The following is a 25,571-nucleotide window of genomic DNA, read 5'->3' as shown; positions in this document are numbered from 1 at the left end:
TGATTCCTGGGATTTATGTTATGAAACTGATGTCTCTTAATATTTGTGGACTTGGGCTAATGGTATTGTGAGTCCTACTACCTTCTTAGCAGTAGTATTAGTAAGTCCAGCCTTTCATAGTTGTAAAGTACCTATCAGAATATATCCTAAAAATTCAAGGATCAACAAGCAAATCCAAAGGATGGCACAGATTTCTATTCTACACGTTTCCCTTTCTGTTTCCAAGCCATTCTCTTGGGCTTGCTAGGAGCAGGAAGCTTGTATTGCAGTGTTTGGGACTGGCTAGGTGGGTAAGAGAGCTTTATATGCTGTGCCATGCCCATGTCTGACATTTCTGTCTGTTTGCTTTGCAGTACTCTGTGGTGGAAGTCCAGGTGGGTGTTTCATACTCCTCAGGTGTTGTGAGGAAATGTGCTTCAGTATGGATAACACATTGGTCACTGTCTTAATGAGCCAAGTTTCAACCCCATGTAATGCTGCAGGCCTGGGGAGATGTGGCTGGAAAGCCCAGAATGGAGGCACCTGGGGGTGTTGGTTGACAGCCAACTGAGCGTGAGCCAGTGTGTGCCCAGGAGGCCAAGCTGGCCAACAGCATAGAATCATAGAATCATGGAATCAATAAGGCTGGAAGAGACCTCAGAGATCATCAAGTCCAACCTGTCACCCAAGACCTCATGACTGCTAAACTATGGCACCAAGTGTCACATCCAATCCCCTCTTGAAGACCTGGCCTGTATCAGGAATGGTGTGCCCAGCAGGCCCAGGGAAGGGACTGCCCCCCTGAACTCAGTACTGGAGGGGGCACACTTTGAGTACTGCCTTCACTTCTGTGGCCCTCGTTATAGGAAGGATGTTGAGATGCTGGAGTGGGTCTGGAGAAGGGCAAAGGGTCTGCAGAACAGGTCTTGTGAGGAGCAGCTGAGGGAACTGGGGCTGTTTAGCCTGGAGATGAGGCTGAGGGAAGACCTTCTTGCCCTCTACAACTCCCTGAAAGGAGATTGCAGTGAGGTGGGTGTCAAGTCTCTTTTCCCCCATGACAAGTGGTAGGATGAGAGGAAATGGTTGCACCAGGGGAGGTTTAGGTTGGACATAAGAAAAAACTTCTTCCATGAAAGGTTTCTCAACCACAGGAAGAGGCTCCCCAGGGAGGTTGTTAAATCTCCTCCGCTGGAGGTGTTTCAGTGATTCAGAGCTGAGGAACATGGTTTAGCACCAGCCTTGGTAGAGTTGGGTAATGGTTGGACTTGATGATAGATTCAGTATTCAGTAGATTCAGTATTCCTAAGGCTGGAAGGGACCTCAAAGATCATCGAGTCCAACCTGTCACCCCAGACCTCATGACTAGAGGAGGGAGGACACTACTGCCCACTGCAGGCTTGAACTCACCACTTTCCCATTAAGGGTCTTGTAGTACTACCAACTGAGCCACTTGAGGTCTTAAAGGTCTTTTCCAACCAAAATGATTCTATGACTCTATAGCTCCATGATTCTATGCATGCACACATTTTGTCCACATGCTGCTTGTTAGCAAGCATTGATGACCCAAATGGTTCAGCTTCCATCCACTTCTGCATTCAGGAACACCAGCCAGGCTTCATCTAACTCTTACAGCTCATGTGTGCATGAGACTGGAGAGTCTAAATGTCAGGACCTTTCAGAACTTCTTTTTCAATGACACTACACCCTGGGTGGGTTGGGTTCACCTCTGTTGGTGCTCCAGCACTCAGGTCACCTCAGCACCAGCTGGGGTAAGAATAGCCTCTGAGATCTCTGAAATGCCTTTGAGTCCAGCGGGCTCTGGTAGAGAGCAGATGTTGACAACAGCTTCTTCTCTCTTTCCCTTGGACTTCAGGACCCAAACCAAACCCGTGTTGGCCAGTGGCTGGATGTGAGAGCAAAACAGGGCATTGCAGAGCTCTCCTTCCAGTTAGCAGCTGAACTTGCTCTGGGGACTTACACCATCCGTGTGGTGAACCCAAAAGCATCCAGTACCTTTAAGGTGGAGAAACGTGGTAAGATGGAGCATGGGAGCAGAGAGTGGGATGGAGTAACTTCCTGGTTTCAATCTGTATAGCAATATGGAGCCAAATGCAGGCAATTCAGATTTACCTTTTGAGATCTGGGATTAAACACAAATCAGTAGAGCAAGGGGTGGGCAACATCAAGATCCCAAAGGAACACAAGGGAGATTGTCCTGGAGGTTCCTGTAGAAGGTCTCTCCTAACAACTGGGCTGGCACAGGGTGAGAACACACTGAAGACCTTTGTGAAGCTGTTGATATGTTGGGGGGAAAGAAAGGATCACTCTTTCTTTGGTCTCCCTGTTTTTCATTCATGAACATGTTCCTTCATGGGATTCCAGCCTGATATGAACACATGTGATCCTCCTGTGATCCTGTGCCTAGGTAGCCTGTTCCCTCTGACTGAGTAACTCTGTGTGATCCTCCTGTGATCCTGTGCCTAGGTAGCCTGTTCCCTCTGACGGAGTAACTCTGTGTGATCCTCCTGTGATCCTGTGCCTAGGTAGCCTGTTCCCCCTGTCTGAGTAACTCTGTGTGATCCTCCTGTGATCCCGTGCCTAGGTAGCCTCTTCCCTCTGATGGAGTAACTCTGTGGGGTTTCTTTCCAGTGGTGCCAAGGTTTGATGTTTTCTTCGAGGGACCGGCTCAGATTTATGCTTCAGATAAAACTTACCCACTGCGGGTGTGCGGCAGGTAAGGCCAGCGCTGCAGGCAAGAGGAACTGCTCATCAGGGCTGTCTCTCCTCTCTGCCTCCTATCAAATCCAGCATGGGGAAGTGGCTCAAGGGGGGCCAAACACAGCTGTTCCTTATGAAGAATCATCAGAAGTGCAGGAGTCAAGCTGTGGGGTGCAATCTATACTATTGCATGAGGGGTGCTCCCCTGGGGAGGAGGTAGGCCTGCCACACTTGGGAGAGATGATTCAACTACAGGGAGGCAAATGATAGTCTGCTCTGGAAGCTGTATGAGTCCAGCCTTGGGAGACCTTTTGTGGGGGAAAATGTATCTCTGATATGGAATCATGGAATTGTCTCTGTTGGAAGAGATCATCAAGTCCAACTGTCAACCAAACACCACCATGGCCATTAAGCCATAGAATCATAGAATCAATAAGGTTGGAAAAGACCTCAGAGATCATCAAGTCCAACCTGTCACCCAACACCTCAGGACTACTAAACCATGGTTCCAAGTGCCACATCCAATCCTTTCTTGGACACCTCCAGGGACAGTGACTCCACCACCTCCCTGGGCAGCACATTCCAATGGCCAACAACTCTCTCTTTCTGGGAAGAACTTTCTCCTCACCTCCAGCCTAAACCTCCCCTGGCACAGCTTGAGACTGTGTCCTCTTGTTCTGGTGCTGCTTGCCTGGGAGAAGAGACCAACCCCCACCTGCCTACAACCTCCCTTCAGGTAGTTGTAGAGAGCAAGAAGGTCTCCCCTGAGCCTCCTCTTCTCCAGGCTGAGCAACCCCAGCTCCCTCAGCCTCTCCTCACAGGGCTGTGCTCCAGACCCCTCCCCAGCTTTGTTGCCCTTCTCTGGACATGTTCAAGAGTCTCAATGCCCTTCTTAAATAGTCTCCAAGTGTCATGTCTACATGCTTTTTAAGCACCTCCAGGGATGATGACTCCATCCCCTCCTTGGGCAGCCTGTTCCAATGCTGCTGCTGTGCTGGGGTAAAGCAGCAGGAACTGGTGGGGTTTTGTAAGGTTATGTTCTTTCTAATCATGTGCTGCTGAATGTACTGCCTTCTCAGGAGCACCATGGTTTTCTCCAGTTACAGTCATCAGCAAAAACTGAGCAGATGAGGGCATGAAGGAAGGCATGACATCAGAGGGTGTAAGCATAAAGGAGGAAGGAGAATGTTCTAGAAAGCACTTTGTAGACAGATAAAGAGGGTCGAGCTTATCTGTGTTTGGGGTTGAGTTTCAGCGTCTTTTTGCTGCTGGTCCTACACAATTTCTCATCAATTGGCACAGCTAGAATTGGACTATATGAGTCACAGAATCAGCCAGGTTGGAAAACACCTCAGAGATCATCAAGTCCAACCTATGATACCTCCTGACAACTAAACCATGGCTCCAAGTGCCACATCCAATCCCTTTTTGAACACCTCCAGGGACAGTGACTCCACCACCTCCCTGGGCAGCACATTCCAATGATGAATGACTCTCTTGGTGAAGAACTTTCTCCTCACCTCTAGCCTAAACCTCCCCTGGCACAACTTGAGACTGTGTCCTCTTGTTCTGGTGCTGATTGTCTGGGTGAAGAGACCAACCCCCACCTGGCTACAGCCTCCTTTCAGGTAGCTGTAGACAGCAATGAGGTCTCCCCTGAGCCTCCTCTTCTCCAGGCTAAGCAACCCCAGCTCCCTCAGCCTCTCCTCACAGGGCTGTGCTCCAGACCCCTCCCCAGCCTCATTGCCCTTCAAGCTTTAGTAGAAAGCAGTATGGAGTCTGCATCCCCAGAATGGGTCACAGGTGTCTTCCTGTCATTGATGTTGTCAGGAGTATTGCCCCAAAGGAGAAGCCAAAGAAGGTGACGGTAAGAAGGTGGGCAGGGGAAATGCCTGCACTGACCAGGACACACTTCTGTGGTGCCTTGCCAAAACCAGCAGTGCAGGTCTGATGATGGAAACAAGAGTGCAGATCCTGAGGCTGGCCCATAGCAAGGCAGCTGCGAGGACACTGTAGCTCTGTCAGTGCCTTACAGCTGCTGCTGCTGCCTGCAGGGACACAGATTGCTGCTGCTTTCACAACTGAGCTGATAGCTCTGCTGGTTGCTGCATGGACACATCAGCTCAGGTCAGGTCTCTCTGTCTGCCTACAATTCCAGGGCATTCATCTACTCTGCTGTGGTGAGGCCACACCTCAAGTAGTCTGTCCAGTTCAAGGTTCCCCAGTTGAAGAAATTCAGGGAACTCCTAGAGAGAGTCCAAAACAGGGTCACAAAGATGGTGAGGGGACTGGAGCATCTCTCTGACTGGAAGAGGCTGAGAGACCTGGGTGGTTTAGCCTTGGAGAAGAGCAGACTGAGAGGGGCTCTTACAAATAGGTAAAGGTTTGATGAGGATGTGGCTCAGCTCAGTGATGGGACAAGGAACAGTGGGCATGAACTAGGACACAGTTTTCACTTGAACAGAAGGAAAAATCTCCTTCCTGCTCCAGTGCTGGAGCACAGAGGCAGGCTGCCCAGTCAGGTTGTGGAGTCTCCTCCTCTTTCAAAACCCTCCTGGATTTGTTCCTGTGCAACCTGATACAGAACAATCTGCTTCAGCAGGGCAGTTGGAGCAGATGATCTCTGGAGGTCCCTTCCAGTCCTTACCATTCTCTGATTCTGTGACAGCAAGCACCCAGAAGTGAAAGAGCTTCAGAGAGTGTGAATCCTTTCCTGCCTGGGCTTTGTTTGTGCCTCTTTTGGATGCAGAGCCATGCCACTGCACTCCCAAAGCAGCCAATGAGCTCTGGTTTCATTTATGCCTGCCTGGCAAAACAAGCAATGCCTCTGCTTGGCAGCTCTGTGCTGTTCTCCCTGCAGGTACAGCTATGGAAAAGCAGTGCAAGGCACCATGCAAGTGACTCTGTGTCAGAAGGCAAGGAGGCACCCTCAGAATGCCAGCAGGAACACCTGTAGGGAATACAGTGGTCTGGTAAGTAAAATCCTGGGAGATACCTAGGTGCTACATGGTAAAAACCTGTCTGTGTGGCTGGGCCCAAAGAGTGGTGGTGTATGGAATTAGATCCAGATGGCAGCCAGTCACAGGCTGTGAATCTACACAGGGCTCAGTGCTGGGGCCAGTTCTATTTAATATCTTTATCAATATCTCTTTAATATCTTTATCAATGTCTATATCTGGGCAAGGAGATTGAGTGCACCCTCAATAAGTTTTCAGGTGACACTAAGCTGGCAGGGAGTGCTGATCTGCTGGAGGGTAGGAAGGCTCTATAGAGGGAACTGAACAGGCTGGATCAATGGGCTGAGGCCAACTGTCAGAGATTAAACAAGGCTAAAGGCTGAATCCTGTGTTCAGCTTTAGAGCACTCCCTACAATGGTGGAGGTGTTGAAGCATGTCCTGACAAGATCAATGAAGCTGGTGAAGGGTCTAGAGAAGAGGGCTTGTGAGAAGCAGCTGAGGGAACTGGGACCACTAGATGGATGCAGAACTGGCTTGATGGCTGCACCCAAAGAGTGACTGTCAATGGCTCCATGTCCCAGGGGAGGCCAGGGACAAGCAGAGTCCCTCAGGGATCAGTCCTGGGACCAGTCTTGTTCAACACCTTTGTGGGTGCCATGGACAGTGGCACTGAGTGCACCCTCAGCAGGTTTGCTGATGACACCAAGCTGTGTGGTGCAGCAGACAGCTGGAGGGAAGGGATCCATCCAGAGGGACCTGGACAGGCTGGAGAGGTGGGCACAAGCCAACCTCATGAGCTTCAACAAGACCAAGGGCAGGGTCCTGCAGCTGGGTGGAGGCAATCCCAGGCACAAATGCAGGCTGGGCAGGGACTGGCTGGAAAGCAGCCCTGAGGAGAGAGCCTCGGGGGTGCTGGGGGAGGAGAAGCTCAGCAGGAGCTCTCAGTGTGCACTTGCAGCCCAGAAAGCCAATCAGAGCCTGGGCTGCAGCAGGAGAAGTGTGGCCAGCAGGGCAAGGGAGGTGATTCTCCCCCTCTGCTCAGCTCTGGAATAGAATAGAATAGAATAGAATAGAATAGAATAGAATAGAATAGAATAGAATAGAATAGAATAGAATAGAATAGAATAGAATAGAATAGAATAGAATAGAATAGAGCAGGTTGGAAAAGACCTTCAAGATCATCAAGTCCAACCTATCACCCAACACCATCTGATCAACTAAACCATGGCACCAAGTGCCTCATCCAGGCTCTTCCTAAACACCTCCAGAGATGGAGACTCCACCACCTCCCTGGGCAGCACATTCCAATGGCCAATCACTCTTGCTGGGAAGAACTTCTTCCTAACATCCAGCCTAAACCTCCCCTGGCTCAGGTTGAGACTGTGTCCTCTTGTTCTGGTGCTGGTTGCTTGGACTTGATGATCTCAAAGGTATCTTCCAACTTATTCTACTCTACTCTACTCTACTCTATTCCATTCCATTCCATTCCATTCCATTCCATTCCATTCCATTCCATTCCATTCCATTCCATTCCACTCTCTATTCTATTCTATTCTATTCTATTCTATTCTATTCTATTCTATTCTATTCTATTCTATTCTATTCTATTCTATTGTTGAGTTTCATACCATTACTCTTTGCCCAGCTCTCCAGCCTGTCCAGGCCATGCTGGATGGCAGCACAGCCTCCTGGTGTGTCAGCCACCCCTCCCAGTTTTGTGTCATCCATGAGCTGCACATCTTCATGCACACAAAATAGACAAGACAGAGTTTAAAGTGGGAACCATCTCTTTCTCTGCTTGGTGACTGCCTTGCAGTCAACACTTAGGGCAGAATGTTGTGCTTGTGACTCATTCCCTTCTCTGCAGCTCCAAATGATGTCTATTTCCTATTGCAGACCACAAGCAAGGGGTGCTTCACATCTCCTGTAAGCACATCAGTCTTCAACTTGTCTCCCACTGAGGAAGAGAGCAAGATCTATGCCAAAGCTTCTCTCCTGGAGATGGGCACAGGTACCCAGGGGCTCAGCAGAGAAGATGCAAGGGCAAGAGGGACCATCCTGGGGGTGTGATGGTCAGAGTGGACACACCTTCTCTTCTTCTTCACCTGATGTTTGGGATATCATAGGACACAGAGAGTGCTCCTGCCTGGGGAACTCACTGTGCCGACAGATTTCTCCCCTGCCAGCAGCAGGTATCACAGTATCAGAGTATCACAGTATAACTTAGGTTGGAAAGGACCTTGAGGATCATCAAGTCCAACCTATCAACACAGACCCCATGACTAGACCATGGCACCAAGTGCCACATCCAATCCCCTCTTGAACACCTCCAGGGACGATGACTCCACCACCTCCCTGGGCAGCACATTCCAATGATGAACGACTTGCTCGGTGAAGAACTTCCTCCTCACCTCGAGTCTAAACCTCCCCTGGCACAGCTTGAGACTGTGTCCTCTTGTTCTGGTGCTGCTTGCCTGGGAGAAGAGACCAACCCCCACCTGGCTATAACCACCTTTCAGGTAGTTGTAGAGGGCAATGAGGTCTCCCCTGAGCCTCCTCTTCTCCAGGCTAAGCAGCCCCAGCTCCCTCAGCCTCTCCTCACAGGGCTGTGCTCCAGACCCTTCCCCAGCCTTGTTGCCCTTCTCTGGACACGCTCAAGTGTTTCGATGTCCTTCCTAAACTGAGGGGCCCAGAACTGGACACAGGACTCAAGGTGTGGCCGAACCAGTGCTGAGCACAGGGCACAATGACTTCCCTGCTCCTGCTGGCCACACTGTTCCTGATGCAGGCCAGGATGCCATTGGCCCTCTTGGCCCCCTGGGCACACTGCTGGCTCATGTTCAGGCAGCTGTCAATCAGCACCCCCAGGTCCTTCTCTGTTTGGGAGCTCTCAGCCACTCTGACCCCAGCCTGTAGCTCTGCATGGGGTTGCTGTGGCCAAAGTGCAGCCCCTGGCACTTGGACTTGTTGAATGCCATCCTGTTGGACTCTGCCCATCTGTCCAGTTGGTCGAAGTCCCTCTGCAGAGCCCTTCTGTCCTCTAACTGACCAACATCTGCTCCTAACTTGGTGTCATCTGCAAACTTGCTGATGACTGACTCAATCCCCTCATCCAGATCATCAGTGAAGATGTTAAAGAGGATGGAGCCCAGCACTGATCCCTGGGGCACACCACTGGTGCCTGGCTGCCAGCTGGCTGTGGCACTGTTCACGCCCAGATAGATAAAGCATGGCTGGGAGCATGGTTCATGAGGCCACAAAGGGCTTGGAGCCATCTTAACTAGGGAAGGACCTGCCACAGGAAGCACCTCCAAACCTTGAAGGGTACTGTGGGAAGGAAGTTTGAGACACTCCACTTGAGAGGCTGGAATAGTCACCTGAGATCAGAGCAGGGGCTGGTAGTCACCTCTGATACTGATCCTACATCCCTTGAACTCTCTGCTCCAACAGGTGTGCAGATCAATGCCTCCAGACAATTCCACATCTCCAGGACAGCTGCAAGGGCAGTGTTTGAGACACCAAATGCCTATTACATCCCTGGAGTGCCCTACAGGGGAAAGGTGACTTTTCCCCCCCCCCCTCCTCCTTGCTTGTTCCCTCCCCACCATTTGCCAAGGAATTTTCAGCACCCAGCAGATTTTGCTGATCCTGCTGACCATTGTCAGCTCTCCACACAGCTTGCAGTGTGCCACATTGCTTGACAGCTCCAGTTCCTGCTTTTCACACTCCCTGATGTGTTTACCTGCAACTTCTGCTGTCAGCAATGGGTGATGCCTCATCAGGGATGCTGGGATCATAGAATCATTGAATCAATAAGGTTGGAAAAGAACTCAAAGATTATCAAGTCCAAGCTGTCACCCAACACCTCATGACTAGACCATGGCACCAAGTGCCACATCCAATCCCCTCTTGAACACCTCCAGGGATGGGGACTCCACCACTTCCCTGGGCAGCACATTCCAATGGCCAATCTCTCTTCCTGGGAAGAACTTCTTCCTAACATCCAGCCTAAACCTTCCCTGGCACAGCTTGAGACTGTGTCCTCTTGTTCTGGTGCTGGTTGCCTGGGAGAAGAGACCAACCCGTTCCTGGCTACAACCTCCCTTCAGGTAGTTGTAGAGAGCAATGAGGTCTCCCCTGAGCCTCCTCTTCTCCAGGCTAAGCAACCCCAGCTCCCTCAGCCTCTCCTCACAGGGCTGTGTTCCAAACCCCTCCCCAGCTTTGTTGCCCTTCTCTGGACACCTTCCAGCAACTCAACCTCTTTCCTAAACTGAGGGGCCCAGAACTGGACACAGGACTCAAGGTGTGGCCTAACCAGTGCAGAGCACAGGGCACAATGACTTCCCTGCTCCTGCTGGCCACACTGTTCCTGATGCAGGCCAGGATGCCATTGGCCTTCTTGGCCACCTGAGCGCACTGCTGGCTCATGTTCAGCCTACTGTCAATCAGTCCCCCCAGGTCCCTTTCTGCCTGGCTGCTCTCAGCCACTCTGACCCCAGCCTGTAGCACTGCCTGGGCTTGCTGTGGCCAAAGTGCAGCCCCTGGCACTTGGACTTGTTGAATGCCATCCTATTGGACTCTGCCCATCTGTCCAGCCTGTCCAGGTCCCTCTGCAGAGCTCTCCTACCCTCTAACTGACCAACAATGCGAGGATGTCTCAGCTGTTGGCCAGGAGATGATCTCTAGTCACACACACATGGTTTGGAATGGACAGGTTTTGCTCACTCTCAGCTCAGCTTTAGAGCTGAGGATGTTTAATAGCTCTTCTGCCTTCTTGAAGCCATTCTGAAGTTATGGCCACCTAACACAGGAGGCTGTGTGATTGACAGAGGGAGGAAGGTTTTGGGGTTAAACTGGAAGGCATATCTGCCTTGGGCTTCTCTGCCTCACCCTGTTGCCACCAGATCAAGCTTCAGGACCACCATGGGAATGCTATGAAAAACAGGAAAGTGTATCTTGTGATCAAATTCCTGAGGCGCCAGTTTATCAAGACATACATCACAGATGACCATGGAACAGCCTTGTTCAACCTGGACACCACTGCCTGGAACAGCTCAGCAGTCTCTTTGGAGGTGAGTTTCACCTCTGCATGCAGCTAAAGCAGGCATCCCTTGATCTCTGCCAGTACTCCCCACTCCTGCCCTCCAACCCCCCTGTCAGCGCAGCCCTGGGCTCACCACACAGAGCCAGGAGCAGGGCAGCAACCAAAAGCCCTTCCCAAAGCAAGCTGCTGAGATCCCAACGAGGCACTGAAGCATGGAGCTGTTGATTGCTGCGTGTCTCTGCTCTTGCCTCAGGGAAGATTCACGCTGGAGGACCTCGCACACACCACTCGGAAACCCAGCTTCACTTACACCAATGCTTACCACCACCTGCAGCCCTCCCATGCCACAACCAAGAGCTTTGTGGACATCCATCCACTCCCAGGCCCACTGCCCTGTGGTGTGAAGCAGAATGTCCAGGTGACCTTCACGCTCAGCCGAGATGACCTCGGGGAAGACACCAGCCGGATCGGTTTTGCATATTATGTGAGTACAAGTAAGAGAGAACAGCACCAAGGGCACCAGAGCTCGATGAGGTGTGGAGAACAGAGTTTAGATAATCCCTGGTGGCAGGAAAAGCTTGGTCCTGGAGACCAAGGTGAGCACTACACCCAGTAGAGCTCAGCCTTGCCACAGCGTGGTGCTGGTGTCAGGGCCCCAGGCACTTCCACCGACAGGAGGAGGCTGCTGCCTTTGCAGCCCATCACATCCTTAGCCTCTTGGGGCTGCAGTGGGAGGTGTCTTGTGCAGACTCTGCTACCTAACCCTTCTCCCTTTGAAGCTGAATAGGAGATCACCTTTTCACTCTGGTTGTCCAACAGCTGCTCAGTAGAAAGGCTGGGGTTGTTTCAGTCCAGTCTGGAGACCTATCCACTGGAGTGGAAATACCTTAGCTGCCTTTCACCTCCAGTGAATCCCACTACCCACCCATTGTCCTAACCAGATCAGAGCCTCATGTCTTAAAGCTTATCCCTCCACACTGTGATGTCTGCAACTCTGGTGGACCTGAGCTGTGAAGTTGGATTGGAGCCACAGTTTATTTCTGAGGCTGCTTAGGAAAGCATGGTGGGGATGGAGGAGTGTGACTGGGCTCCAGTGGCACACAGCAGCCTGCTCACCCCATGTCCCTGCCTCCACAGGTCTCTGGGAAAGCTGGAATTATTGTCAGGGGCCAGAGGAGTGTCCAGGTCGGGAAGCTGAACAGTAAGTCTGTGGCAGCTCTACAATGGGACACAGTTGCCCTTGGTGGGTTTCGAAGTCAGATGGTGAGAGCTGCTGGGGTTTGCCCCAAATTCCCTCAATCTGTAGGTCCTCAGCAGTCAGTGAACAGGACAGAGAGGGGCTGAGGAAGCAACTGTGCAAGCTGGAAGAGGCTGACTAGACAGAACAAAGGAAGCAATGGTAGGAAGAGAAACTGGGAGGACCTGTGGGCAGACTGAGCATGTGTAGTCAGTATCTTCTAGTATCTGAAGGGGGCCTACAGGAAGGCTGGGGAAGGACTTCTCAGGATCTCAGGTAGTGATAGGACTAGGGGGAATGGAATGAAGCTGGAGGTGGGGAGACTGAGGCTGGAGGTGAGGAGGAAGTTCTTCCCCATGAGAGTGGTGAAACCCTGGAATGGGTTGTCCAGGGAGGTGGTTGGGGCCCTGTCCCTGGAGGTGTTTAAGCCCAGGCTGGATGAGGCTGTGGCCAGGCTGATGTAGTGTGGGGTGTCCCTGCCCATGGCAGGGGGTTGGAACTAGATGATCCTTGTGGTCCCTTCCAACCCTGAATGAAACTCTGAAACTATGAAACTAAGAATGGGGGGAGAGAGCACAGAGCAGCAGCAGGAATTCATTTCACAGCGTGGGACTGCAAAGCAGCAGAAAGGAGGGCAGAGGAGATCTGATGGGACTGTAATGAGAACACTGTCTTTTTCTTTTCTCAGTGTTGAAAGGCTCCTTCTCCATTCCTCTGACCTTCACTGCTGACTTCACCCCATCACCTTCCCTGGTGGTCTATGCCATCTTCCCCAGTGGAGGGATAGCAGCTGACAGCATCCACTTTGATGTTGCCCTGTGCTTCGAAACCCAGGTAAGGCTCAGCCCTGAGCGGGGAGAAAGCTGACAGGCAGGAGTCAGCAGGCATGGGGGAAGAGGACCCTCACCTTATTCAAAGAAAGAACTAGGGAGAGGAGAGGAAGGGAATGTGTGCAGCACAGGGACCAACAAAGCTTTGAGCAGCAGCTTCTGTATTGTGGCTGAGCAGGGCAGACTCCAGCTGGTCTCTCTGGAATCATAGAGTCATTAAGATTGGAAGAGCCTTGCAAGATCATCAGATCCAAGCATCAGCCCAACACCACCATACTCTCTGAACCACAGGTGCCATGTCTACACATTTTTTGAAGACCTTGAGGGATGGTGACTCTGCCACCCCCCTGGGCAGCCTGTTCCAGGGCCTGATGACTCTTTCAGCAAAGAAGTTGTTGCTAATACTCCTAATAAGCCTCCCTTGGCACAATCTGAGGCCATTTCCTCCCATTCTCTTGCTAGTTACTTGAGAGAAGAGACCAGCATCCACCTCCCTGCCACCTCCTTTAATGTAGTTGTGGAGGTCTTGCCTCACACTCCTTTCTCCAGGCTAAGCAACCTGTTTCCTCAGCTGCTTCTCACAAGACTTGTTCTCCAGATGCCTCAACAACTTTGTGGCCATCTCTGGACCCCAGCCAGTACCTCAGTTTCTTTCTTGCAGTGAGGGCCCCAAAACTGAATCCAGTATTCAAGGTGTGGCCTCACCAGTGCTGAGTCCATGGGGGCAATCACTTCTCTGGTCCTGTTGATCAGACTGTTCCTGATACAGGCCAAGATGCTGGTGGCCTCCTTGGCACGTGATGGATCACCTTCAGCCAGCTGCTGATCAACACCCCCAGGTCTTTCTCTGTTGGACAGCTTTCAGCCACTCTGCCCCAAGCCTGGAGGGTTCATGGGGTTGTTATGACGTCTTTCTGTCTGTGCCACCTGTCTGTCAGCCCCCTCAGCCTCTCCCTTTCATTTTCATGTTTCCTTTTCTGGTGTGTTGCTCCAGGTCAAGGTTGGATTCTCAGCTAAAGAAGCCCACGCAGGGTCAACAGTACAGCTCCAACTTCAGGCAGCCCCTGGCTCCCTGTGTGCAGTACAGGCAGTGGATGAAAATATGTTTTTCCTGAGACCAGAGGCTGAGCTGACAAGCCAAATGGTGAGTGTTTGGACAATCAGGCAAAAAAATCCAGGAGTGGTGGATGAGCTGAGGGAGGCAGGCAGAGGCTGTGGCAAGAGCAGCCAGAGGCTAATGGATGAGGAGGTCTGTGTGTGGAGGAGAAAGTGAGACCTGCCTGGGGAGATGGGCAGGGGCAGATATGTATGCTAAGGGAGGCTGGAGGGAAGCAACTGGAGACATTTGCTCCTTGCCTGATCCTTCCCTCTCTGTGAGTTTCCCTAGGTCTATGGTTTGTTCCCTGCTGCCCACCGCCACGGATACCCTGCCCAGGTAGCAGAGCACTGTGTGCAGTCCCAGCCCACAGCAGCTTCCCTGCGAGGGAAGCCACAGGATTCCTTCCAGCCTGACATCTTTAAGCTTTTCTGGGTAACTGCTTCATGACTTTTCCCAGAGCTGTTGGAATAATGGACATCTGAGAGATCTTTACCAGCAAGCATTCTGAGAAGCCCTTGCCTTCTCTAGGCAGCCCCTGCTGTCTGTCCTAAGCTGGCTGTGCTCCCTCAAGAGACATACAATCTCATGATGAACATGGGCACCTCTATTTCCTCCTCCACAGATGCAGGAAGGAGGATGATGAGATCCTGGACCAGCAAACCCAGCTTTTGGGGCTGGGGAGTGGGGTCCTGGGCCATGTACTCTTCGTCTGCAGCATTAGAGAAAATAAAGACAGGGACTGATCCCAAGCATTAGATCACAGATCATTGACATGGCTTAGTTGTTACCCTGCTCTCTGGCACTGTTTTGGACTGTTCCCTGCTATATCTCTTGGTGTTTTTAAGGTAGATGTCCTCTAGGAAGGACTAGCAGGGACACAAGACAGGTAATACCATTTGGCCTTGGACCTGAGAATCAGACCATGCCTTTTAGGTCAGGCTTTATGGGGCTCTGGGCAGCCTGATCTACTTGGGCATGCCCCTGCTTACTGCAGAGGGGTTGAACTAGATGATCTTAAAGGTCCCTTCCAACCCAATGCATTGCATAGCTCTGTGATTCTTTTATTTAGCAATAGAGACACATCCTAGGAGGCTCTCTCACAGCATAGGGACATCCCCTGTGTTTGTAGACAGACAGCTCTATGTCAGAGCCCCAAGAGCTGCATGGCTTCAGAGGGCAGAGGAGACTTCACTTCCACATTCAGGAGGGGATGGGGCAGGACACTGACACCTTTTCTCCATGCCCTTGCCACTGGAAATGCATTGAGAGGAACAGCATCCCCCAGAACAGAGGTGGTGGTTTTAATGACAGCTTGAGAAAGAAGGGATGAGGGAGGCTGTGCCATGCCTCCTTCAGCCCAGTGCTGCTCTGGGTCACCTGGGCACTGGGCTGTCCTGGCCTTGATACTTTTCAGAGTAATTTTGAAGAGCAGTGGCCCCTTTTCCCCACTCACAGCTGCTTTTCTGCCTCCCTTCTCCTCCTTCTTTTCATAACAGAGCATGGGCCTGAAGATCTTCTCAAACCTTGGGATCAAGAAGCCATCTCAGTGCCCTCATCGGGCGGACAGGAGGCCGCCCGCAGGTGAGTGGTGCTTCCAGCCTACCTGGCACATGAGGTCACCCAGATGGAAGAGCACTCTGAGCTCTGCTGGGGAGCAGTATTGGCTCTCTTGAGATGCTCTTGCCACAGCCTAGCTGCTCAGCTCACCAGCCTCATGAGGAATGACCCAGTCCTTATTAAAAGGGCTGTGAGGAGTGTCACTGCCTGGCTGTTCTCTGGCATGACAGAGTGGTGTTCATTTTCCTGCCACAGACAAAGCCAAATGTAGGCTAGGATCTGTTTCCCAGTGACTATGCTGAAACTTGCCTTCTGTCCCTGCCTGTGGCTGCAGGGACAATCACTTCCTTCCTCTATGTCCCAGCTGTGTCATAAACTGGTAGGAGCTGGAAAGGAGCTCTGGTGATACTCTAGTCCAACTGTCCTGCTAGAGCAGGGTCACCAAGAGCAGCCTGCACAAGAATGTGTCCAGGAGGGTTCTGGAAGTCTCCAGGGAAGGACACTCCACAGCATCTCTGGGCAGCCTGATCAGGTGCTCTGGCACCCCTTTGCACTAGGCCATCACAGTAAGATGGATCTGATGCCTGCTGACACTGAAACCATTGCTTGCAGGGGGCTGTGAGTTTTCTGCAGAGAAGCAAACAGTGCTGCTGTTCACAGAATTATGGAAGCACTGACTGAAAACACTTTCTGAATGTCCCCAGCCTCCTAGCACCAACTCTGGTGCTAAGTCCACAAGAGGCTTGTCTGACCAGATCCTGGAAACCTTGCAATCAGCTCACTGCCAGCTGCTTCTCCTGTTACCACTCTCTTTGCCCTTCCTGCCTTCCCTTTCCTATCAAATCAGCTCACTTCCTTGTGTTTGCCAGGCACTCCCATGTCTCTCTTACTGCAATGCTGTATTTCTTGCCCTGGTGCAAGGCTGTCTATCATTGCCAGGGTTCACCTCACCCACTCTGGTGGGACTCCCATTCCTTTATCCAGGGCTGCCTTCTACAGAAGACCAGAGAATTATTAAGGAACATCCCCAGTTTGCAGCTCACAGAAGACATCACCACTATGTCCCTGAACCTTGGATCTGGAATCTGTTCTCTGTTGGGTAAGTGGTGCCAGGCTACAAATGGACAGAAGGATGATCCCTTTAGACTCTTGGATGACTTTCAGGTTTAGAGAAACCAAACACATTTCAATACCAAATCACCAAGTATCCTCTCTGCAGACTTTGGGAAACACTCCATTAGCTTCTCAGCACCAGAGAGATTGCTAGTCCTTGATGGTACAATGTTCAGGTAAAGACTGCTGAATCAGCACTCAGCAGAAGAATAGAATAGAATAGAATAGAATAGAATAGAATAGAATAGAATAGAATAGAATAGAATAGAATGAGCCAGATTGGAAAAGACTGAGTCCAACCTATCACCCAACACCATCTAATCAACTAAACCATGGCACCAAGTGCCTCATCCAGGCTCTTCCTAAAAACCTCCAGGGATGGTGACTCCACCACCTCCCTGGGCAGCACATTCCAATGGCCAATCTCTCTTTCTGGGAAGAATTTCTTCCTAACATCCAACCTAAACCCCCCCTGGCACAGCTTGAGACTGTGTCCCCTTGTTCTGGTGCTGGTTGCCTGGGAGAAGAGACCAACCTCCACCTTCAGGTAGCTGGAGACAGCAATGAGGTCTCCCCTGAGCCTCTTCTTCTCCAGGCTAAGCAACCCCAACTCCCTCAGCCTCTCCTCACAGGGCTGTGCTCCAGACCCCTCCCCAGCTTTGTTGCCCTTCTCTGGACACCTTCCAGCAACTCAACCTCTTTCCTAAACTGAGGAGCCCAGAACTGGACACAGGACTCAAGGTGTGGCCTAAGCAGTGCAGTGTACAGGGGCACAATGACTTCCCTGCTCCTGCTGGCCACACTGTTCCTGATGCAGGCCAGGATGCCATTGGCCTTCTTGGCCACCTGGGCACACTGCTGGCTCATGTTCAGCCTACCATCAACCAGCACCCCCAGGTCCCTCTCTGCCTGGCTGCTCTCAGCCACTCTGACCCCAGCCTGTAGCACTGCATGGGGTTGTTGTGGCCAATGTGCAGCACCTGGCACTTGGATGTGTTCAATCTCCTGCCCTTGGCCTCTGCCCATCTGTCCAGCCTGTCCAGGTCCCTCTGCAGAGCTCTCCTACCCTCTAACAGATCAAGTCCTGCATGCTCCTTGTCATGACACTATGCTGTAGACTGAGTGCCCTGAGCTGGAATGCTTGGGCAGCATCTTGCTCAGGAGCAGGTTGTAGAGCCATCAGGTTGGTTTTATGCCATACAATGAGGGGTTTTATGACTTTAGAGCACAAAATAACTGAAAGCTGCTTTGCTGTGAGCCACTGGAGCAGGACTAACCGGTAGGAAAGTTACTCAATGTCTTTGTTGTTGCACAATAACCCTGGGGTTGTCAGGCAGCTGGGGTGGTTCAACCTACGGAAGACTCCAGGGGCACCTCAGAGCTGCCTTGCAATAGCTGAAGGGATCCTGCAGGAAGGCTGCAGAGGGACTTTTCATGAGGCTGTCTAGAGACAGGACAAGGGGGAATGGTTTGAAGCTGAGGGAGAGCAGGGTTAGACTGGAGCTGAGGAAGAAGTTCTTCAGTAGGAGGGTGCTGAGACTCTAGAACAGGCTGGCTGGGGAGGTTGTGGCTGCCTCCTCCCTGGGAGTATCACAGTATCACAGTATAACTTAGGTTGGGAAGGACCTCGAGGATCTTCGAGTCCAACCTATCAACACAGACCCCATGACTAGACCATGGCACCAAGTGCCACATCCAATCCCCTCTGGAACACCTCCAGGGGTGGGGACTCCACCACCTCCCTGGGCAGCACATTCCAATGATGAATGACTCTCTCAGTGAAGAACTTTCTCCTCACCTCCAGCCTAAACTTCCCCTGGCACAGCTTGAGACTGTGTCCTCTTGTTCTGGTGCTGGTTGCCTGGGAGAAGAGACCAACCCCTTCCTGGCTACAACCACCCTTCAGGTAGTTGTAGAGGGCAATGAGGTCTCCCCTGAGCCTCCTCTTCTGCAGGCTAAGCATCCCCAGCTCCCTCAGCCTCTCCTCACAGGGCTGTGCTCAAGGCCTCTCCCCAGCCTTGTTGCCCTTCTCTGGACACATTCAAGTCTCTCAATGTCCTTCTTAAACTGAGGGGCCCAGAACTGGACACAGGACTCAAGGTGTGGCCTAACCAATGCAGAGTACAGGGCACAATGAGTTCCCTGCTCCTGCTGACCACACTATTCCTAATGCAGGCCAGGATGCCATTGGCCTTCTTGGCCACCTGGGCACACTGCAGGCTCATGTTCAGGCAGCTGTCAATCAGCACCCCCAGGTCCCTCTCTCTTCAGCAGCTCTCAGCCACTCTGACCCCAGCCTGTAGCTCTGCATGAGGTTGTTGTGGCCAAAGTGCAGCCCCTGGCACTTGGACTTGTTGAATGCCATCCTGTTGGACTCTGCCCATCTGTCCAGTTGGTCGAGGTCCCTCTGCAGAGCCCTTCTGTCCTCTAACTGACCAACATCTGCTCCCAGCTTGGTGTCATCTGCAAACTTGCTGATGACTGACTCAATCCCCTCATCCAGATCATCAATGAAGATGTTAAAGAGCACAGGGCCCAGCACTGATCCCTGGGGCACACCACTGGAGCCTGGCTGCCAGCTGGCTGTGGCACCATTCACCACCACTCTCTGGGCTCAGCCTCCAGCCAGTTCCTAACCCAGCTCAGAGTGCTGCTGTCCAAGTCAGGGGCTGAGAGCTTAGCCAGGAATTTGCTGTGGGGGATGGTGTCAAAGGCCTTGCTGAAGTCCAGGCAGACCACATCCACAGCCTGCCCCACATCCATCAGATGGGTCACCTGATCGTAGAAGGAGATCAGGTTGGAGAGTGTTGAAGGCCAGGCTGGATGAGGCCTTGAGCAGCTGAGTCTAGTTGAGAGGTGTCCCTGGCCATTGTGGGGAGCTTGGAGTAGATGATCTCTGATGTCACATCCAACCTGAGCCATGCTGTGGTTTAACTGGTACTGTAACAGAGGCTGATCCAAGCATGAGGACCTGCATAGCCTTGGTCACTGACAGCCATGAGCCCTCCCCCTTGCTGTGGGGCAGGATGAATTTCTTCATGCAGGTCTTCTCTTCCCCTCAGCTCCAACAGCAGCAGCAGTGTCCTCATCACAGCACCTGATGCTACCACAGAGTGGAAAGTGAAGACATTCTGCTTGACTGGGAGGGGATTTGGCCTTGCCCCCACCATAAGCTTCAGAACAGTCCAGTCCTTCTTTGTGGATGTGACACTGCCACACTCTGTTATCCAAGGGGAGACCTTCACACTGAAAGCTACTGTCTTCAGCTACTTGCAGCAGTGCATACAGGTGTGTGCCTGCGCCACAGGCTGCCAGACCTGCCATGCCATCCAGTTCTAGAGTGCCTTGTGCCAGACCATCCCTTCTGAGCTGGGCAGTCTCTCACTTGCATCTGTTACTCCCTCAGATCCATGTGAGCCTGGCTAAATCTTCAGAGCTCCAGCTGGAGCCATGCCGGACCTGCAGGGACAAGGAGTGTCTGTGTGCAGAGGAGTCCAAGACCTTCATATGGAACGTGACAGCAGTCCAGCTGGGTATGGCAGCAGAAATAGGAGTGGAGATTGGAAACCCAAGAACTGAACTGAGAGGGAGTGGGAGACACACAGGGGTTGCCAGAACCTTGGCTCCTCTGGATCCGGGAATTTAGTCTCAGTGGTTGAAGCATGTGACCCATTTTGTCTGCTTCCTTCCTACTTAGGCTCATTAGAGAGGGCAGGAACAGGATGGGTGGCATGGAGAACCCCTGAAGGTTGTGGGACCAGCTGGGGAGGAAGGGGCTGTGGGTGGATGTGGGTTGGAAAATGTATTGTGAGTGCTGTCCTTCATATACAGCAGTGTCCAAGGCGCTGCTAGACCTTCTGTTGTTACAGTCATAGGTAGCTCGGTGAGGTTAGACTTCACAAGGCATTAGATTGGATATTAGAAGAAAGTTCTTCACTGAAAGGGTGCTCAAACACTGGAATAGGCTCCCCAGGGAGAAGGTTGAATCCCTGTCCCTGGGGGTGTTTCAAAGAGGCAGAGAGGTAGCGGAATGGAATGGAATGGAATGGAATGGAGTAGAATAGAATAGAATGGAATAGAATAGAATAGAATAGAATAGAATAGAATAGAATAGAATAGAATAGAATAGAATAGAATAGAATAGAATTAACCAAGTTGGAAGAGACCTTTGATATCATCAAGCCCAACCTATCACCCAACACCATCTAATCAACTAACCCATGGCACCAAGCACCCCATCAAGTCTCCTCCTGAACACCTCCAGTGATGGTGACTCCACCACCTCCCTGGGCAGCACATTCCAATGGGCAATCTCTCTCTCTGTGTAGAACTTCTTCCTAACCTCCAGCCTAAACCTCCCCTGGCACAGCTTGAGACTGTGTCCTCTTGTTCTGGTGCTGGTTGCCTGGGAGAAGAGACCAACCCCCACCTGGCTACAACCTCCCTTCAGGTGGTGCAGAAGGACATGGTTTAGTACCAGCCTCGGTAGGGCTAGGTAATGGTTGGACTCATTGGAATGGAATGGAATGGAATGGAATGGAATAGAATAGAATAGAATAGAATAGAATAGAATAGAATAGAATAGAATAGAATAGAATAGAATAGAATAGAATAGAATAGAATAGATGTAGAGTAGAGTAGAATAGACCAGGTTGGAAGAGACCTTCAAGATCATCGTGTCCAACTTATCATCCAACACCACCTAATCAACTAACCCATGGCACCAAGCACCCCATCAAGTCTCCTCCAGAACACCTCCAGTGATGGTGACTCCACCACCTCCATGGGCAGCCCAATCCAGTGGGCAATCACTCTCTCTGTGTAGAACTTCTTCCTAACATCCAGCCTAAACCTCCCCTGGCACAGCCTGAGACTGTGTCCTCTTGTTCTGGTGCTGGTTGCCTGGCAGAAGAGACCAACCTCTGCCTGTCTACAACTTCCCTTCAATTAGTTGTAGACAGCAATGAGGTCTCCCCTGAGTCTCCTCCTCTCCACGCTAGGCAACCCCAGCTCCCTCAGCCTCTCCTCATAGGGCTTGTGTTCCAAACCCCCCACAGCCACCCAAAGCACCTCAGACCACTCTCATCAGGCTGACTGCATTTGGCCTAAGTTGCAGGAGGCAGCCTCTTGTTCCATTTCTTTGCTAGGGACTGTGAACATCACAGTGCGGACAGAGGTGCTGGAATCCACGCCCTGGTGTGGAGGCAGGAGGCCCCTGCCAGCTGCCCTGAGGAGGAGGCATACACTGCTCAAACACTTACTGGTCCGGGTCAGTACAAGCAGGCTCGTTTTTCTCTTCAAGTAGCCCTGCCCCTGGGTGTAGGGAGACTGATCTTGGCTGAATCTCCTCATGCTCTGTCCAGCACTAGCATACCCAGGCTGTGCCTCAGTTCGCTTTAGTCCCCTCAGGACTTAGCCAACCAGATTCCCTTCTTGCTGTAGTCTTTTCAGAGCTGCTTCCACACATCATGGAACCAATAAGGTAGCAAAAGACCTCAAGGATCATCAAGGTCTGTGTTTTCCCCATCAAGGTCTGTGTTTCCCCCATCATGTCTGTGTTTCCCCATCATATCTGTATTTCCCCATCAAGGTCTGTGTTTTCCCCATCCTGTCTGTGTTTCCCCATCAAGGTCTGTGTTTCCCCATCAAGGTCTGTGTTTCCCCCATCAAGGTCTGTGTTCTCCCCATCATGTCTGTGTTTCCCCATCAAGGTCTGTGTTTCCCCCATCAAGGTCTGTGTTCTCCCCATCATGTCTGTGTTTTCCCCATCAAGGTCTGTGTTCTCCCTATCAAGGTCTGTGTTTCCCCATCAAGGTCTGTGTTTCCCCCATCAAGGTCTGTGTTTCCCCCATCAAGGTCTGTGTTTTCCACATCAAGGTCTGTGTTTCCCCATCATGTCTGTGTTTTCCCCATCAAGGTCTGTGTTTTCCCATCAAGGTCTGTGTTCTCCCCATCAAGGTCTGTGTTTTCCCCATCATGTCTGTGTTTTCCCCATCAAGGTCTGTGTTCTCCCTATCAAGGTCTGTGTTTCCCCATCAAGGTCTGTGTTTTCCACATCAAGGTCTGTGTTTTCCACATCAAGGTCTGTGTTTTCCCCATCATGTCTGTGTTTCCCCATCATATCTGTGTTCTCCCCATCAAGGTCTGTGTTTCCCCATCAAGGTCTGTGTTTTCCCCACCAAGGTCTGTGTTTTCCCCATCAAACTCTGTGTTTCCCCATCAAACTCTGTGTTTCCCCATCAAGGTCTGTGTTTCCCCATCATGTCTGTGTTTCCCCATCATGTCTGTGTTGCCCCCTGTACGTTTCCCAGCTCCATCACCCATTCCACATGACCACATGCTGATTGAGCAGAAAGCCCTGTCCCTCAGGCTTGCTCTTGCTCTCTCAAGCACATGGCCTCAGTGCACACCTGCCTCAGGTGAGGAGGATGGAATGTCTCACAGCCTGAGCATTAACTAACTGAATTCAGACCTGAACTTTGACTTTTTAGTGCTGTTTGGGAACTTGGTCTCTGTTCTTGTTTCTTCTGTCCCATGTGCATGTTCCTGCCCTGGCAGCCAGAAGGTGTCTTAGTGGAGAAGTCCTACAGCTCCCTTCTGTGCCCCAGAGGAGGTATGTGGACAGTTTGAATGTGTTCTGCAGGCTGAAATGACTAGACCTGAGATCAGGACTAGGCTGTGAGAGGTCTGATGAAAGAAGGTTTTCAAGGTGTTTTTCACATAAGAAATGTCACTTCCTGTTAGACAGAGAAGAGCTCTCACTCCCACATGTGCTGTCCTGCTAAACCAGGGAGAAGGGCTCCAACCCTCCCACCCTGTCCCTGCAGCAGGATGTCCACCTGCCAAGTGCCAATGAGCTGTAAGGTTTGTGTAGCACAGTGAACTGAGCCTTGCAGCTCAGTCAGCCCTCAGCCTGGCCAGCAGCTCTCCCATCTCTTCCTATCTGAAGTTTCCTGCTGATGGAGATGGAGAGAGACTCTAGGGAGCAATGTATGTGAATGGAATGTGGGCAGAGTCCTGTTTATCTGTGCCAGTCTTCTTGTTCTGGTTAGATCCATCTGGCTTGATTCTTCATGCACCACTTCAATCCTGTTGTTGCCAGGAAGCATATCTGAAGAGCCTGTGTCCCTTCACCTCCCTGACAGTGCAGTGAAGGGATCTGCCAGTGCTTCCATTTCCATCTCAGGTGAGTGATTTCTCTTGTGGGCTCACTGACTGAGCTTAGAGATCAGCAAGGCTTCATTCAGTGTGGTGGATTGGCCCCGGCTAGGTGCCAAATGCCCACCAAAGCTGCTCTATCACTCCCCCTTAGATGGACAGGGGAGAAGGGAAAATAAAAGAGAAGCCAGCTATAAGATAGCAGCAATTTAATTACAATGATAAGCACAAGTGACAGGTCACAGAGAGGCAAAAGCAGAGAGAGCTGTGAGCCTCTGCTTCCCGACAGCGGCACGATGGTCGGCAGGGCTCTATACTCTTAATGCTTCCTTTGGGGGACAGATACCATGGGTGGATTCCCAACCCCCTTCCTTCTTTCACTTCATTCTTATATCTGAGCTGATGTCATACAGCATGGAATACTGTCTGGTGGACGTGGGGCAGGCTGTGGATGTGGTCTGCCTGGACTTCAGCAAGGCCTTTGACACCATCCCCCACAGCAAACTGCTGGCTAAGCTGTCAGCCCCTGGCTTGGACAGCAGCACTCTGAGCTGGGTTAGGAACTGGCTGGAGGCTGAGCCCAGAGAGTGGTGGTGAATGGTGCCACAGCCAGCTGGCAGCCAGGCACCAGTGGTGTGCCCCAGGGATCAGTGCTGGGCCCCATCCTGTTCAATATCTTTATTGATGATCTGGATGAGGGGATTGAGTCAGTCAACAGCAAGTTTGCAGATGACACCAAGCTGGGAGCAGATGTTGGTCTGCTAGAGGACAGAAGGGCTCTGCAGAGGGACCCTGCCAGGCTGGACAGATGGGCAGAGTCCAACAGGATGGCATTCAACAAATCCAAGTGCCAGGGGCTGCACTTTGGCCACAACAACCCCATGCAGAGCTACAGGCTGGGATCAGAGTGGCTGAGAGCTGCCAAACAGAGAGGGACCTGGGGGTGCTGATTGACAGCTGCCTAAACATGAGCCAGTAGTGTGCCCAGGCAGCCAAGAGGGCCAATGGCATCCTGGCCTGCATCAGGAACAGTGTGGCCAGCAGGAGCAGGGAGGCGATTCTGCCCTGTACTCTGCATTGTTTAGGTCACACCTTGAGTCCTGTGTCCAGTTCTGGGCCCCTCAGTTTAGGAAGGACATTGAGAGACTTGAAGGTGTCCAGAGAAGGGCAACAAAGCTGGGGAGAGGCCTTGAGCACAGCCCTGTGAGGAGAGGCTGAGGGAGCTGGGGTTGCTTAGCCTGGAGAAGAGGAGGCTCAGGGGAGACCTCATTGCTCTCTACAACTACCTGAAGGGAGGTTGTAGCCAGGAAGGGGTTGGTCTCTTCTCCCAGGCAAGCAGCACCAGAACAAGAGGACACAGTCTCACGCTGTGCCAGGGTAGGTTTAGACTTGAGGTGAGGAGAAAGTTCTTCACTGAGAGAGTTAGCCATTGGAATGTGCTGCCCAGGGAGGTGGTGGAGTCCCCATCCCTGGAGGTGTTCAAGAGGGGATTGGATGTGGCACTTGGTGCCATGGTCTAGTCATGAGGTCTGTGTTGATAGGTTGGACTTGGTGATCCTCAAGGTCTCTTCCAACCTTGGTGACACTGTGATACTGTGATACCCCTTTGGCCAGTCTGGCTCAGCTGCCTCAGCTGTGTCTCCTCCCAAGATCTTGCCCACCCCTCAGCATACTCTTGGGGCAGGAGATGTTAGAAGAACACAGCCTGGATACTTGTTCAGCAGTAGCCAAAACACTGCTGTGTCATCTGCTGCTGCTGCAAAACACAGCTAGGAGGATGCTGTGAGAAGAATTAACTCCAGCTCAGCCAAACCCAATACACTTAGTGGTGGTGTCAGGGTATCCACACAAAACTGTTCCATAGAGAGGATGCTGTGT

General features: G+C 51.7%; 1 protein-coding gene across 1 annotated transcript in view; it reads left to right on the top strand.

Moving 5' to 3' along the window:
• Positions 1-25,571, top strand: part of A2ML1 (alpha-2-macroglobulin like 1) — a 47,653-nt gene that overhangs the window by 7,292 nt on the left and 14,790 nt on the right. Inside the window, exons 5-23 of the mRNA XM_068166034.1 lie at positions 354-374; positions 1,853-2,012; positions 2,629-2,713; positions 5,558-5,669; positions 7,552-7,666; positions 9,106-9,215; positions 10,560-10,727; positions 10,953-11,183; positions 11,837-11,900; positions 12,625-12,770; positions 13,761-13,910; positions 14,154-14,297; positions 15,362-15,446; positions 16,407-16,521; positions 19,598-19,823; positions 19,942-20,068; positions 21,683-21,804; positions 23,094-23,148; positions 23,638-23,721. Coding sequence (XP_068022135.1) covers positions 354-374; positions 1,853-2,012; positions 2,629-2,713; positions 5,558-5,669; positions 7,552-7,666; positions 9,106-9,215; positions 10,560-10,727; positions 10,953-11,183; positions 11,837-11,900; positions 12,625-12,770; positions 13,761-13,910; positions 14,154-14,297; positions 15,362-15,446; positions 16,407-16,521; positions 19,598-19,823; positions 19,942-20,068; positions 21,683-21,804; positions 23,094-23,148; positions 23,638-23,721 — 2,320 coding nt within the window. The remainder of the gene's footprint in view (positions 1-353; positions 375-1,852; positions 2,013-2,628; positions 2,714-5,557; positions 5,670-7,551; positions 7,667-9,105; positions 9,216-10,559; positions 10,728-10,952; positions 11,184-11,836; positions 11,901-12,624; positions 12,771-13,760; positions 13,911-14,153; positions 14,298-15,361; positions 15,447-16,406; positions 16,522-19,597; positions 19,824-19,941; positions 20,069-21,682; positions 21,805-23,093; positions 23,149-23,637; positions 23,722-25,571) is intronic.

This window comes from Melanerpes formicivorus, unplaced genomic scaffold (assembly GCF_026170545.1).
Source record: "Melanerpes formicivorus ecotype bairdi unplaced genomic scaffold, bMelFor1.0.p_v2 SCAF_96, whole genome shotgun sequence".
Lineage (NCBI taxonomy): Eukaryota > Metazoa > Chordata > Aves > Piciformes > Picidae > Melanerpes > Melanerpes formicivorus.
Note: the sequence above shows the minus strand (reverse complement) of the source record. Positions and strands in the feature narration are given on the sequence as shown.